We start from the raw sequence: 13377 nt of genomic DNA on the forward strand, positions 1-13377 counted from the left end.
GTCTTGTCACGTCACAAGCTTTCCAATCTGTCTCCCAGCCCTTGCCTTCAGAGCAGGCACCCACCCTCAGTTTACAAGGCTTTACATTACCTACGTTAGCACATGATCTGTAGAGAGGGACCAGAAAGACCTCCCCGGGAAGGGTTTGCGCCCCCCAAGCAAGCCTGTGTAAACTGGGCTGCTGCTCGGCAATTTGAAAGTCTCCAAACCCAGACACTCCCCCGGTGCTGTGAGACACCAGGCAGGATGGAATGTTTGGGGGGGAAAGGGAGGCCAGGGAGGCACTGGGGAAAGTGCAAGGTTCTCACAAGGCTGATGAGGCGGCAAGGTCAGAGAAGGCTGCGGAGGAGGTTGGCTGTGGGAGCCACTGCGGCTGGCATGGCAAAATGCAATGGATGAGGAAGGGCAAGTGGCACCAGAGAAGCACAGAGAACTSGAGTAGGGAGTAGAAGGAGAGCGGGAACGGGCTGCTCGGGCTCGAGAAGGGTGAAAGAATGAGCRTAGGACTGGCTGGGCAAGCGGTCCRGGATGGCAAGCCTGAGGAAGGAAAGATTTGTGTAGGAAGAATTGCCTGCAAGCAGGTGGCCCCAAGGACACTTGGTGCACCAGCACAGGCACCCGGAAGAAACTGGCACGAGATGCCCTAAACCCACCAAGAGTGACGAGCYAACTGATGGGAATTACACACAGTCACCATTGACCTAGCCACAGTCCTAGGCCGGGCCTGAAGTACTAGCACATATACCTAGCTCTGGAAATGGGCTGGCGGTGCCTCCTCTGTGCTGCAATGGTCATTCTTCCCCCACTGGAACAGGAGATGGAAAGCCAGTCTTCACTTGATGCTGTCTTTCGCGGCGTTGCTATCCAAAGCCAGGGCAGACAGGAGACCTCACCCCTTTCCTCACTGTCACATCTCTTCTTATGGTCTCAGACTGAATTAGAACAACTCTCCCGCCCCATCTCGCCTCCCCCGCCCCTTTTCTGTGAGATCTCAGGCTTCCTGAGATCTGGGCAGAACTGGAAGAGATAACAAGACAGATAATCTTGTCGAAGTCAAGCTTGTCAGTCTTGGAATGAGAAAACTATTCGCTTACCCAGCTAAGAAGTATGAGTTCGCTCTCTTCCTATATTTAACAATAGGCCCTGAAAAGGAGCTGCTGCATAATTCTAAGTGTTCATGGGCAAATGGCTCTAAAACAAACCTGTAAATCTCAGAGCTTCTCTGTGTTTTTGCCTATTCCTCYCCGCCTGTTTCCTTTGTAAACTCTAGAGAAGAAGCCAGGGACTGATATAATTGATGACATCATTGTTTTCCTGTGACTTTTCCCCCACTGAATTACTACCATTTTTAGGAAAGATTACTTTAAATGTCTTTCAGTTCCACATGGTTGCCTTACCTTGTTCACTGAAGTTTTAAATATCTTTAAATGTCTTGTAAGAGGCAGGAACAAAAAAGATAAGGAACTGTCTTTCCTTCTTCACTCCCTCTCGCTGTCTTGAATTTCTGACCTGTAAGGTCTTTCCTTTTGCCTGGCTATAGATGCACAACAAAACGTTTCAAGACTGCTCTCTGCTGGCGTTTCTGAGAGATTACTTCATGAAAGTAACATTTAAGGAGTTGTTGGCGTCACCCAGAAACACCCCTTCAAAATTAAATAGAAACAGTGGAGGACATATGATTTTTCAGTGGAGCATCATCCTTAATGAAAGACACCATAGATAAGAGGGCTTGTAAGTGACACTTCAATGGCCTTCTGCAGTCCTATCTTAAACGTTAAAGCTTCATCTGGCTTTCTCATTCACTTCCCTGAGGCCCTAACAGCTGTTCCCAGCTCAACAGAACATGTCARAACTTACAGATCCTTCTGTGATATTTGAAAACAGGAGAAAATAGTTTGTGTTTTTTTCCTACTAGGAGAGTTACCTTATTTCAAAGGATTATAGCCTGCATTCATAACTTTTTTTTTTAATTGAAACAGATTGAAGTGAAGCCATTCAAGATCATTATGAACAGCATTTCTACTGCAGGTACTCATTCATGTTGCCGACTATGCACTAAACTTTTATTTGAGAAGAACGGACTAGTACAAAACTAGAACTGTACCCCATATCTAAACTGGATTGGTGCCTGTCTTTCCCTGCATTGACTCAGTGTGTGCTAGTGTCCACAGTCTTACTGGCACGAATCTTTCCTTCTTGGGGGTTACAACATAACTGTTCTGTAGACAAATCTATGGAGAAGGATGAAGTTCTGTATCTGCATTTAGTTAYGGTATATAGGATCGCGTATATTGCCTCTCTTCAAAGAGTTTTTCATGAAACAGCTATTTGTAGATAAATACAGTAAATAAAGTATCCAATAACCTGTCACCCCTAGCCCTCCCACCCTTTAGACGATTTATATAATGAATGTGCACTATTATGCCTAGATGAGTAATAGTCAGTGCCATAGTAATAGTCAGGGCACCTGGGAGAAGCTTGTCTTTCTGCTTCCTGTAAAAGGGCAGACAGAGGGATACAATTTTAAGAGCTCAGCATCCTACCTGCCTCCCTTTCGGAGTATCCATGACAGGTGCAAAACAGACCAAAGAAGATATTCATGATCAGGTAAGGATGGAAAACAAGCTGCAGTCTGCTGTAAGCAAATCTCCCTTGGTGGAAATCAGCTACTTCAGGCTTGAGCTCTGGCTGCTTATCATCCCTGGAGCAGAAGGAAAAAGAGTGGGAAGGAAAACAGCATTAACACTACCATGAAGTTACCAAGTAAAATATAACTGCATATAAAAGCAGCTAATACAATTAAAAACAAATATCACTCCCTTTTTATCTATAGAAAAAAACTCATATTGAGACTATAAATTCACAGAAAATAGATACACCAAGAAATAATCAGATTATCGTACAGAAACATACAGCACTTCCTCCAGCAATGGCAGAGGAAGGAAGTGGCCTGTGGTCTCCAAGCAACCTTTCACAGTGGCTGTGTGACAAAATAGGAGGGCAGAGCTATGCATTAGATTGGTTTTTTTTGTATGAGGTCGCATCATTGTGGGGACAGGGGACTCACCGTGATGCATTCCCCCAGAACGCCTTTACAAAAAACCTCTATGTGTTCAAGCACTGTGGGAGAGTGTTAAGGCAGATGCAGAGCTCTCTGCAGCATTGTGGTGATTCTCTATCTTGTTTTCTCTTGGCAGACTTACAGTCATGGGAATCACTTCTGTTACCTTCCATCATCTGAGAAATGGAAGCCTATCCTCTCTAGAAAACAAAGCAGGAGATTCTGGTATGACCTTGAAATAATTTTCAAAAAAACAGGTTCACTGGAGATGCACCTAAAATCTGTTGGAGCATATGAAGCAGACAATCAATATTTTTCTATTGTACTAATATTTTGCTAAAGAATCAAAAATAATTCTTCATTAGCATGGCAAAACGATTATAAAAAGCATTCTGAAATGTAGCAAGTACCTGTCAGAATGCTGCTTTCTGCATCAGCTATCAAGAAAGAGGCAATAGTAGCTTCAGTGTAAAATAGTTTTGGGCTTTTCTTTCTTAAATAAGCCTCTAGTGTCCATGGGCTGACTATCGTACCATGGATGGATATGTGCTTTTTAGGAGAGACAGGCCAGGAAGGCGAGGTGGTGGAGTTGCTCTTTATGTGAGAGAGCAACTGGAATGCATTGAGCTCTGCCTAGGGGTGGAGGAGGAGGAGGCAGTTGAGAGCTTATGAGTAAAGATCAAAGGGCAGGCTAACAGGGGGGACACTGTTGTGGGTGTCTACTACAGGCCACCTGACCAGGAAGAGAAAGTCAATGAGGCCTTCTATAGACAGCTGGAAGTAGCCTCACAATCACAGGCCCCGGTTCTCATGGGGGACTTCAGCCACCCTGACATCTGTTAGATGGACTATGCAGCAAGGCACAAACAGTCCAGGAGGCTCCTGCAGAGCATTGATGATAACTTCCTGTCACAAATGGTGGAGCAGGAAGGAAGGGTGTCCTGCTGGACCTTGTCCTTACCAACAGAGAGGGACTGGTTRGAGATGTGAAGGTTGGGGGCAGCCTTGGCTGCAGTGACCGCAAGATAGTGGAGTTCAGGATCCAGCAGGAAAGAACTAGGGCGACAAGCAGGATTGCAACCCTGGACTTCAGGAGAGCAGACTTTRGGCTCTTCAGAGACCTAATTGGTGGAGTCTCATAGGTTAAGACCCTAGAAGGAAGGGGGGTCTAGGAGAGCTGGCTAATATTCAAACATCACTTCCTSCAAGCTCAAGAGYRGTGCATCCCTRYGAGYAAGAAGTGCAGCAAAAGGGGCAGGAGACCTGCACGAGTGAGCAAGGAGCYCYTGGCCAAATTCAGGCAGAAGAAGAAACTACACAGAATGTGGAAGAGGAGACAGGCTACTTGGGAGAATTATGGGAATGCAGTCAGAGTATGTAGAGATGCTGTGAGGAAGGCTAAGGCCCATTTGGAATTGAGTCTTGCAAGGGATGTCAAGGACAATAGGAAGGGCTTCTTCAAATACATCAGCAGCAAGAGGAGAACTAGGGAAAATGTGGGCCCGCTACTGAATGGGGCAGGGGGCCTGGTGACAAGGGATACAGAGAAGGCAGAATTACTGGATGCCTTCTTTGCTTCAGTCTTCACTGTTAAGGGCAGCCCTCAGGAATCCTGCAGCCTGGACATGAGGGAGAAAGTCTGGAGAAAGGATGACTTTCCTTTGGTTGAGGAGAATAGGATTAGAGACCTTCTRGGCARGCTAGACATCCACAAATCCATGGGCCCAGATGGGATGCCCCCACGGGTACTGAGGGAGCTGGCAGATGTTGTTGCCAAGCTGCTCTCCATCATCTTTGAAAGGTCATGGAGAACTGGAGAGGTGCCTGAGGACTGGAAGAAAGCCAATGTCACTCCAGTCTTCCAAAAGGGCAAGAAGGAGGACCCAGGCAACTATAGGCCAGTCAGCATCACCTCCATCCCTGGAAAGGTGATGGAACAGCTCCTTCTGGATGTCATCTCCAGATATATGGAGGAAAAGAAGGTGATGAGGAGTAATCAGCATGGATTCAGCAAGGGGAAGTCCGGCTTAACCAATCTGATAGCAATCAGGGAGGTGATTCTGGCTCTCTAATCAGCCCTGGGGAGGCCTCATCTCGRGTGCTGCGTCCAGTTCTGGGCTCCCCAGTACAAGAGAGCCACGTAGCTAGTGCAGAGAGTCCAGTGTAGGGCTATAAAGATGATCAGAGGGCTGGAGCACGTGCCCTATGAGGAACGGCTGCGAGAGCTGGGCCTGTTGAGCCTGGGGAGGTGAAGACTGAGGGGGGATCTTATCAATGTGTGTAAGTACCTGAAGGGAGGGTGTCAAGGGGATGGGGACAAACTCTTTCCAGTCGTCCCGTGCATCAGGACAAGAGGCAATGGGCAGAAACTGAACGACAGCAAGTTCCGCCTGCACGTGAGGGGGAATTTCTTCACTGTGAGAGTGAGAGAGCACTGGACCAGGTTGCCCAGAGAGCTTGTGGGGTCTCCTTCTCTGGAGATATTCAAAGCCCRCCTGGGTGCAACCCTGTCTAACATGCCCTAGGTGACCCTGCTGAGTGGGGAGGTTGGACTAGACGATCTCCAGAGGTCCCTTCCAACCTTACTGATTCTATGATTCTATGGTTCTATGATTTCTCTCTGATCTTTGTCCACACTGTCTTACTGTATTTCTTCCTAATAGATATCAAGGATTTGTTTGAGACCATCTGACCAACTCATCTGGATCTCCTTTTGTGAATTATTTTGCTATCACTGAATCGAATTAGGTTCTACATTAGTATTCAAGAGGGCTGAGCTGGCAGTGAAGGAAAAACAGATGAGTATTTTAATTCAGTACCACAAAGGTGAATCAGCCATATGAACAAAGCAGGTGACCATGACAGCTAGAAAGCAAGTAATATTTGATTATTTAACCATACAATTAAAGAAAGGAAGGTTTCCTAATGTTTAGAGTACAAGACTGAGAGTCAAGAAATTCGAGTTATAAAGGAATTATATTTCTAGATACTGACGGCCTCTACCAATTTCAGTACCTCTATATGGTTGCAACTTTTGCAAAACTGGAATAGCAGGTGGTATCAATGGGAAAACCTGGAGATTAGAGAATGTTTGTGAAACAACTTGAGGTGAAACATAGACAATAAAAATAATTATCAATAAATTCTGAAAAATGCTCTTACAAATTCTAAAGATTATACAGTGGGAATTCAAGCTGGTTTGCTGCAAAAGCTCTCCAGACAGAGATTGAGGACATCTTTGGGATTCCAGATATGGTAAACATTGCTTAAGCTTCTGCTCACTAAGGTCACCTGCACTGCATCTCTTTTCTTTGCTTATTTTACAACACTGTCACTGTGAACAACAAGGTGACTTTTGTCAACGGCACAAAACTTACAGTAATGGGTAAGAAATCTCTGTTTTCTCTTTTAAACAACTTGAAACCCGTATCTTCTCTTTAGCGAGCTTATTTTTAACCTTATCCCCTCTTTCACTATTAAACTGGTGTTTTTCTGATATGCCAATAATCTAGTCTACTTCGGAGAATAGAGTAAGTTTGCTACTCTCAGTAAGACTACTGCTCTTCGGAGAACTGAATGAATGCATTTTCTGTGAATAAAGAGCTGTCCATAAAAATCATGAGAATGAGGAGTGGATTGAAAAACATGTGCAAATTATAAATATAGCTTCTTAATAAATCAACATGTGAAAAAAAAATGTTCTCCAAAAGTATAACCATTCCCCATAATTCTAGTTCTTCTGGGCCTGCAGGTAATAAAGGAAAAGTCACTGAAGAGCTCTCTGCCTGGAAAGGAWTGAGTTACGATCATACTTTGGTGAGGTCTAGAAGACAAAATCAGGAATCTATAACTAAAATTATTTTGGATCTTCTAAGGGAAAACTAAAGCACATTTTATCGGATAACTGAGGAAGACAAATATTCATACCAAATTTTCTCTTTAATTGTCAAAACATAAGCAAAAACAATAAATACTCAGCTTTATCATAAGTAATACAGTTGTATGCAGCTCTTTAATTCCTAGTTGTTCTCTGTCTCATCCACACCACAAAAAGTTTCCACAAAACAGGCTGTTTTGTCTACTTCTAAGACCCTGATAAATGATAGTGATCTAAACTTCTCATTATATTGTCCCTGGGGTCAGAAGAATTGGTGTCTCAGGCTGTTGTATCATTCTACCGCGTGCTAACTGCTGCTCTTCTCTGCTGGTAATCTGCAGCTATATACAGGTGAGGCTGGGAGAGTACAACAYTGATGTGCAGGAAGACAGTGAAGTGGTCAGGAATTCTGCAGCAATCATTCGCCACCCTAAATACAGTTCAAGAAGCCTTAACAACGACATTATGTTGATCAAGCTGGCATCCCCAGTGGCCTACAGCGTCGATGTTCAGCCCATAGCTCTGCCCAGYGCCTGTGTCAACGCGGGCACCAAGTGCCTGATTTCGGGATGGGGAAACACACTGAGCAGTGGCTGTGAGTATCAGTGCACGTTGCGGGTAGGTGGCCACGCTTCTCCTGCTCGGCCACCAGGTTCCTGAGACCCACGGACATTTCACCCCTGCTCTGCAGCCTTCTCTTGCTCTAGCCCCGAGTTCCTCAYGCTGCCCTGCCCGTGCGTCCTGGTCCACAATGCGCTTCGCATTTCCTCATGCGGGCCAAGCATTTACTTTACCCTGATTTGCTGGGTGGCTCTCGCACATACAGGGCTGCAGGGCTTCCTGCTCACAGGCAGGACTGAGTCCCAAGATGAAACCTAATTTTCACTGCTCTCCCGGCAGCCAAGTTCCCTGAGATTCTCCAGTGCCTGCAAGCTCCGGTCCTGAGTCACCGAGAGTGCCAAGATGCTTACYCAGGCCAGATCTCCAGCAACATGATGTGTGTAGGCTTCCTGGAGGGTGGGAAAGACTCATGCCAGGTAAGAGCCGACRTCTGGGCACAGCTCTGGCTTGGACACTTTGGGTGCCTCAGGCTCTGTGGCATACACCAGAGCTCGTCAGAGTGCTTACGCTTCCTCAGCTCCAAGTGTGCAGTCCCAACACAGTGTCCTTCCAGTGGCATTTGGACACAGGGTGGGCTTCAYGCAAAACCAGCAGGTGCAGCCACACCTGGYTGAGCACAGAGTGCAGTAGCGGTAAACTGCGGCGCTGCGGGAGAGGATCAGCAGATGAGGGGTGGTAYCTCTCTGTGCTCTCATACCAGGGCCTGCGCCACCTCCCTCAGTGCTCCCTGGCTTCTTTGTAACAGGCCAAGACCTTTCCGGGTGAGATTCTGCTTTTAAATCAGCTCACACTTCTAACTTTTTCCTTRCAGGGTGACTCGGGTGGCCCAGTTGTGTGCGACGGGACACTCCAGGGAATCGTGTCATGGGGAATTGGGTGTGCTCTGAAAGGCTACCCTGGTGTCTACACCAAGGTCTGCAATTACGTTGACTGGATCCAAGAAACCATAGCAGCCTACTGATGCGTTGATGACCACTCGGCTCCTTGGCCGCYGCCCTCCTGCCCCATCACTCTCCTCTCAAGAAGATCATAGCACAAATAAAAACACACTTGAGAGCCTGTCAGATATTTCCTTCGGGGGCTGAAGCTCACTCTACACAGGTGGGGCTCCCTGCAGCCCTTACACCAGCCTCAACCTTTCACCCCCTGCCTGTTCCGGGTTAGGTATGTGCACGGGGAGCTGCGCCCTCGAGCTGCAGGCCTGGCAGGCAAGGGGACAGGGCATCTGACCTTCCCAATGGAAAGTAAAATGCTTACAGATGATAGAAGTCAGTCCCTACAGCAAAAATTGAGACCCTTGTAATATTCAGCAGTGATCAGCATGTTTTTGAGATGGCATATGACTTCGAGGTGCCTGACCTGATGAATATTAAGACACTGACTACTCATTGATCATAGTCAGTTGTGCAGCTAAGTAGAATAATCATAGCAAAGAGAATAGCTAAGAGAACWAAAAGAATAAAAGCAAAGATTTCCATTCAGAGAAGGACAATGGGAAGGATACTTAGGGACTAAAAAAGACATCTACTTTACAAGAGTATATTCATGAAGTTGAAATAGTCTAAGGAAATGAGGCTATTCAGCTGAAAATCAGCAAAGAAAATTACTCTGTCTGCATATGAGAAATATTTTCTAATAATTTATCTACATAAATCTCCTCTAAAGAAATGGTAAAAGCTCCAAAAAAAGCTCACCTAAGCAAAAGGGCTCTGGAAGCAGTATTTCTGGGCTCTGGAAATGCTATTTCTGGGTATTTCTGGTCAGACACACAGGTATGATAGTGGTCCTTTATATACCTTTCCCTTTTTTTTAGGGGACTCTAAATTAATGCCCTTTGTATTTCTCCTTTTGCTGGTACTACAAGAGCAGAGGATTGGTCCACAGGGTTGGCTCAGAGGACTAAAAGTGGAGATTTTCCTGAAGCCCCAAAATAGTGTGAATAGTGAAAGGCTGTACTTCAGCAGTGGGACAAAACTCACAGTCTAAGTGAGAGAGAAGTCAGATCTCTGAGGTTTATGTGATATTGTTTTAGGGGAAAATAGCATTTTCAGTTAGCAACAGATTAATTAACATTTTTTACCCAGTAATAAAGACAGAACTGATGCTTTTGATTTTTTATTAGAAAGAATGTTACAGATGGGTTGCTATGGAAGTGCAGGGTTTGCAGGCACTTTTTTTTAAATATCCTTGTGTCTTTTGGCTTATACTCTGTCTTCCTTGACTGGGAACCTCATGATGGGAGAAAGGAAGAAACAACTCTGTCTCTTTGGTGTCCAGGAAAACATTACAGAGGTTGGGAAGGAAATATCCTTCTCTGCAAGTCTGCAAGTCTGGGCCTCCTGCCTCACAGTTTAACARCCAGGAGCAGTATTTCAGAGGCAGGACTAGATTCACAGTTCCAAGAAAGGATTCTTGTGGATGCTGGATCATGCTGGGAAAGAGCAGTCTCGCTGGTATTTTGCTCCCCTCTCTTTAGGTGATAGGCAGGCTGCCCAAAGTTGCTGTGGGACCCAGGGTCCATCCAGCATTCTTTCTCACTGTTTCTGATTCTCAAAACATCTGTATTCTCTTTCTCTCAGTGTACTTTTCTCCTTTATTCTTTTTCCTTTTTTCTCTCTTCTCCCCTCCCTGGGAGTTATCTTACCCTATATCAAAAGGTTGCTATATTAAGTGTTTTGGAATTACAACAGAAAACAATCTTTCCTTTCTGCCACTTCCAAATTTGATAGCAAACTGCAGAAATACACACTAGGGCCTGCTCCCACCCCGCCCCTACACACACATTCCCACTTTGGGGAACTTGATTGCTGAAAAAACAGCATAAGGATACTGAGGGTTTTAGTCTGGAGGTGTTCAGCTGTGTGTTTTCACTTGACCCCTTATCTTTGGAGTTGGCACTGTGCTCAGAGTTAAAGGTAAGCAGTTGCGATTTATCAAAGTGCTCAACCTGAAGGATATTTGAAAATTTCCTTTTCATTAGTGATACGTAGCTTTTACATAGATGATTTTCAAGTGAGAGTAGAAGTGAAAAATAAGAAGAAACTATGAAATCTAACTTGCCATGATGGTAATGGAGTAACTGTTACACTTTTTCTCTTGGATGTTGGAAGAATGTGCAAAAGGGCATGCATGAACTTATGCATAAGAATGATTAAGCATTGTGCCTATGTCTGCCAGGACTAGTGTGAGCTCAGAACAGAATGGACTATTATGCTGATATATTTTTTACAGTTGCCTTGGTTCTTACTTGTAACAGTCTCCCTGTTCCATTTCAAGCATGCTCTTTTTCTGGCTTTGTTCATCTTTTCAGTATTTTTGTTGTTCTGTCTGCCTTTTTCTCCTGCCTTCCTCTTTATCTTCTTTTTTCTTTTAGTCAGTTAAATCCCTCAGTATTCTATTTTGCCCTTAACTATTTCCATGTCTTCACTCATTAACCATTGTAGCTATGAGCCAATGAACTTACACCAGACAGACTTGTAAGATTAAAACAATCACAAAACCAAGTACAAGAAGGGAACAGTAGATGTGATCAAACTCTGTTCATGTTCACCTGGAAAAAAACAGAGCAGTGCAAAACTTTCTAACCAGTTTCCTCCAGTGCTATCTAGTTACCTCTTTCTGAGGGCTGTATGAGCTCACATGTTTTCACAGCAGGGCCTCAAAGTTCTTTATAGAATAAACACTGACAAACATGATTAATGTTAACAGCTGAAAGCTAACACCAGGGGTTAAGGATCAAGATCAATGTGAGTTACAAATTTCTGCTAATTCATATATTCCCAGTCTAGAAAAGAGGGAGTGAGCAAGAATAGCACCCATAATCCATACTGCCTTCACAAAAAATAGTAAAATAATTTTCTCTTTGTCTATCTGATTCCACAGTTCATTTCTCTGAATTTCTGTTTCCATGTGCACTCTGTAGTCCTGGTGTGTTTATCATGACGGACTAGTAAACCAGAGGAACTCTGTAATTTAGTAATAAATTGGACAAAAAAATGGAAAGAATATCCTGCCTTTTGAAGGTCTCTACCTACTTTCCGATTAGTATCTCATTGTTTCCTTATATAGCCTTTTTGACTGTATACATCTGTTGCCTTTTATCTTACATGTAAGTAAGACACTTTGAGAAAATGAACTTTTTTGCTTTGTGAGTGTATAGAATCTTGCATTATTTTGAACAAATTGGTAGTCTAAGACAAGGGTTTCTAATGTGTAAAATAATCCAAATAATAAATAACATAGGGAGAGGTATCATAGTCTGGAAAAGGATGACAAGTTAAAATTTAAAGTAGAAATTGCCCAAGGCATGTTCAGAGCACCTACCTAAAGTTTCACTTCAAAGAGTGAGAAAAATTAGCTCCTTGATCTCAAGTCGTTTCTTAGATGATGCTACAACTAAGGTGTCACATGGCAATATGATTTTGAACACCGTATTTTCTTTTATTAAATCTCCACAAATGTGTCACAGTCAGTTGAAGATGCTTGTGCCTTATAAAAAAGATTTTTTTTATTAGTGCAAAATCACAAATAAGAGCACCAGTGGATGCTTCACTGCTTATTAGTTTGTTCAGCTTCTTCTTAGCTTCCTTATTCTTTTGAGAGAGTCACCACCAATATTTTGAACAATAATGCATTTCTGTAGCCAGGTCTTTTATATTTCTGTGTAGTGAGTGAAAACAAAAGTTTGCAGATTCCTTGTGTATATCTAACTAATAGATATTAATATAGAAAATGGCCATTTGTTAAAAGGCCAGCTATATCAGGGATCACAGAACAAACAGGTATGAATATAATAGGGGGTTCCTAGTTGAGGAAGGTAATGGAGGCTCTGGGCCACGTTGGTTTCTATTCCAGGGGAGAATGATGAAATCATACCACCAGCTGTGGCCCTTTTTTCCCCATCAAAGCAAGAGATTCAACAGAAGAGCAAGGCCACACTAGTATGCCTTGCTTCTGGTTTCTATCCTGACTACCTCAATCTAGTCTGGAAGGTGAACGGTGCTCAGAGAACAGAAGGGGTGGGGACAGATGAGTCTTCCATGTGGAATGGGAGTACATACTCATTGACCAGCCGACTGAGGATCTCAGCCCAGGAATGGTTCAACCCTTTGAATCGTTTTGAGTGTGTTGCAACATTCTTTACAATGAGACACTGGAATCCATACACAAATTCATCTCCGGCAATGCTGGTGAGTGAAAACTGAGTATCACTATGCTATACAAACTAAAGATCACTTAAAAGACAATAGAATACAAAAGGATGCAGGTTATGATGTGAAACATGTCAATTTATTTCTTTACATGACTGTGGTCACAGCACACACATTTGTAAATGTGTAAATATATGCTTGTATCTTTTCCCCAGTCTTGTATATCTATGTTATCAACATTATACATCTATAGAATGAGAAAATTTTTCAAAGATTTCTTCAGATTTTAGCTAAGAWATTTTCTGAAGTCACTACCAGTACAATAAAATAAATCAGGCAATATGTTGTAAATTAAAACATACGAAGTTCCTGTTCTATTAATTCTAAAGATAAATGTAATTCTCATTTTTGTCTTTCAGGTTGTGCACTCACTGAAGGTATGTGTGTCTAACTCCCAGTCAAATATCTATGTGTATTTAAACTCCAGTTCTACTAACAGTAAGTATAGAATGTATGAGGTATTTGTTAAATTTCTTTCTGTTAAATGAATAGCATATACTATCAGATCAAAAAGGTGTTTGTATCAGATGAGAAAAAAAAACAAAATTCAAAAAAATACTTCCAAGCGACAGGGGTTGTATTTGTATTATGTGCCTAAGTATGTTTGA

At 43.4% G+C, this 13377-nt stretch overlaps 1 protein-coding gene across 1 annotated transcript; it reads left to right on the plus strand.

The window, feature by feature from the left end:
* The first annotated feature begins 2565 nt into the window (after nt 1–2565).
* Nucleotides 2566–8520, plus strand: LOC146584468 (trypsin II-P29-like). Its single transcript, XM_085324601.1, has 5 exons — nt 2566–2607; nt 3198–3286; nt 7280–7533; nt 7839–7975; nt 8371–8520. The coding sequence occupies exons 1-5, from the start codon at nt 2566–2568 to the stop codon at nt 8518–8520; spliced, it is 672 nt and encodes a 223-aa protein (XP_085180727.1).
* The last annotated feature ends 4857 nt before the right edge of the window (nt 8521–13377 follow it).

Source organism: Rhea americana, unplaced genomic scaffold (assembly GCF_003343005.1).
Source record: "Rhea americana isolate MKP2758 unplaced genomic scaffold, rheAme1 scaffold_92, whole genome shotgun sequence".
Taxonomy (NCBI): domain Eukaryota; kingdom Metazoa; phylum Chordata; class Aves; order Rheiformes; family Rheidae; genus Rhea; species Rhea americana.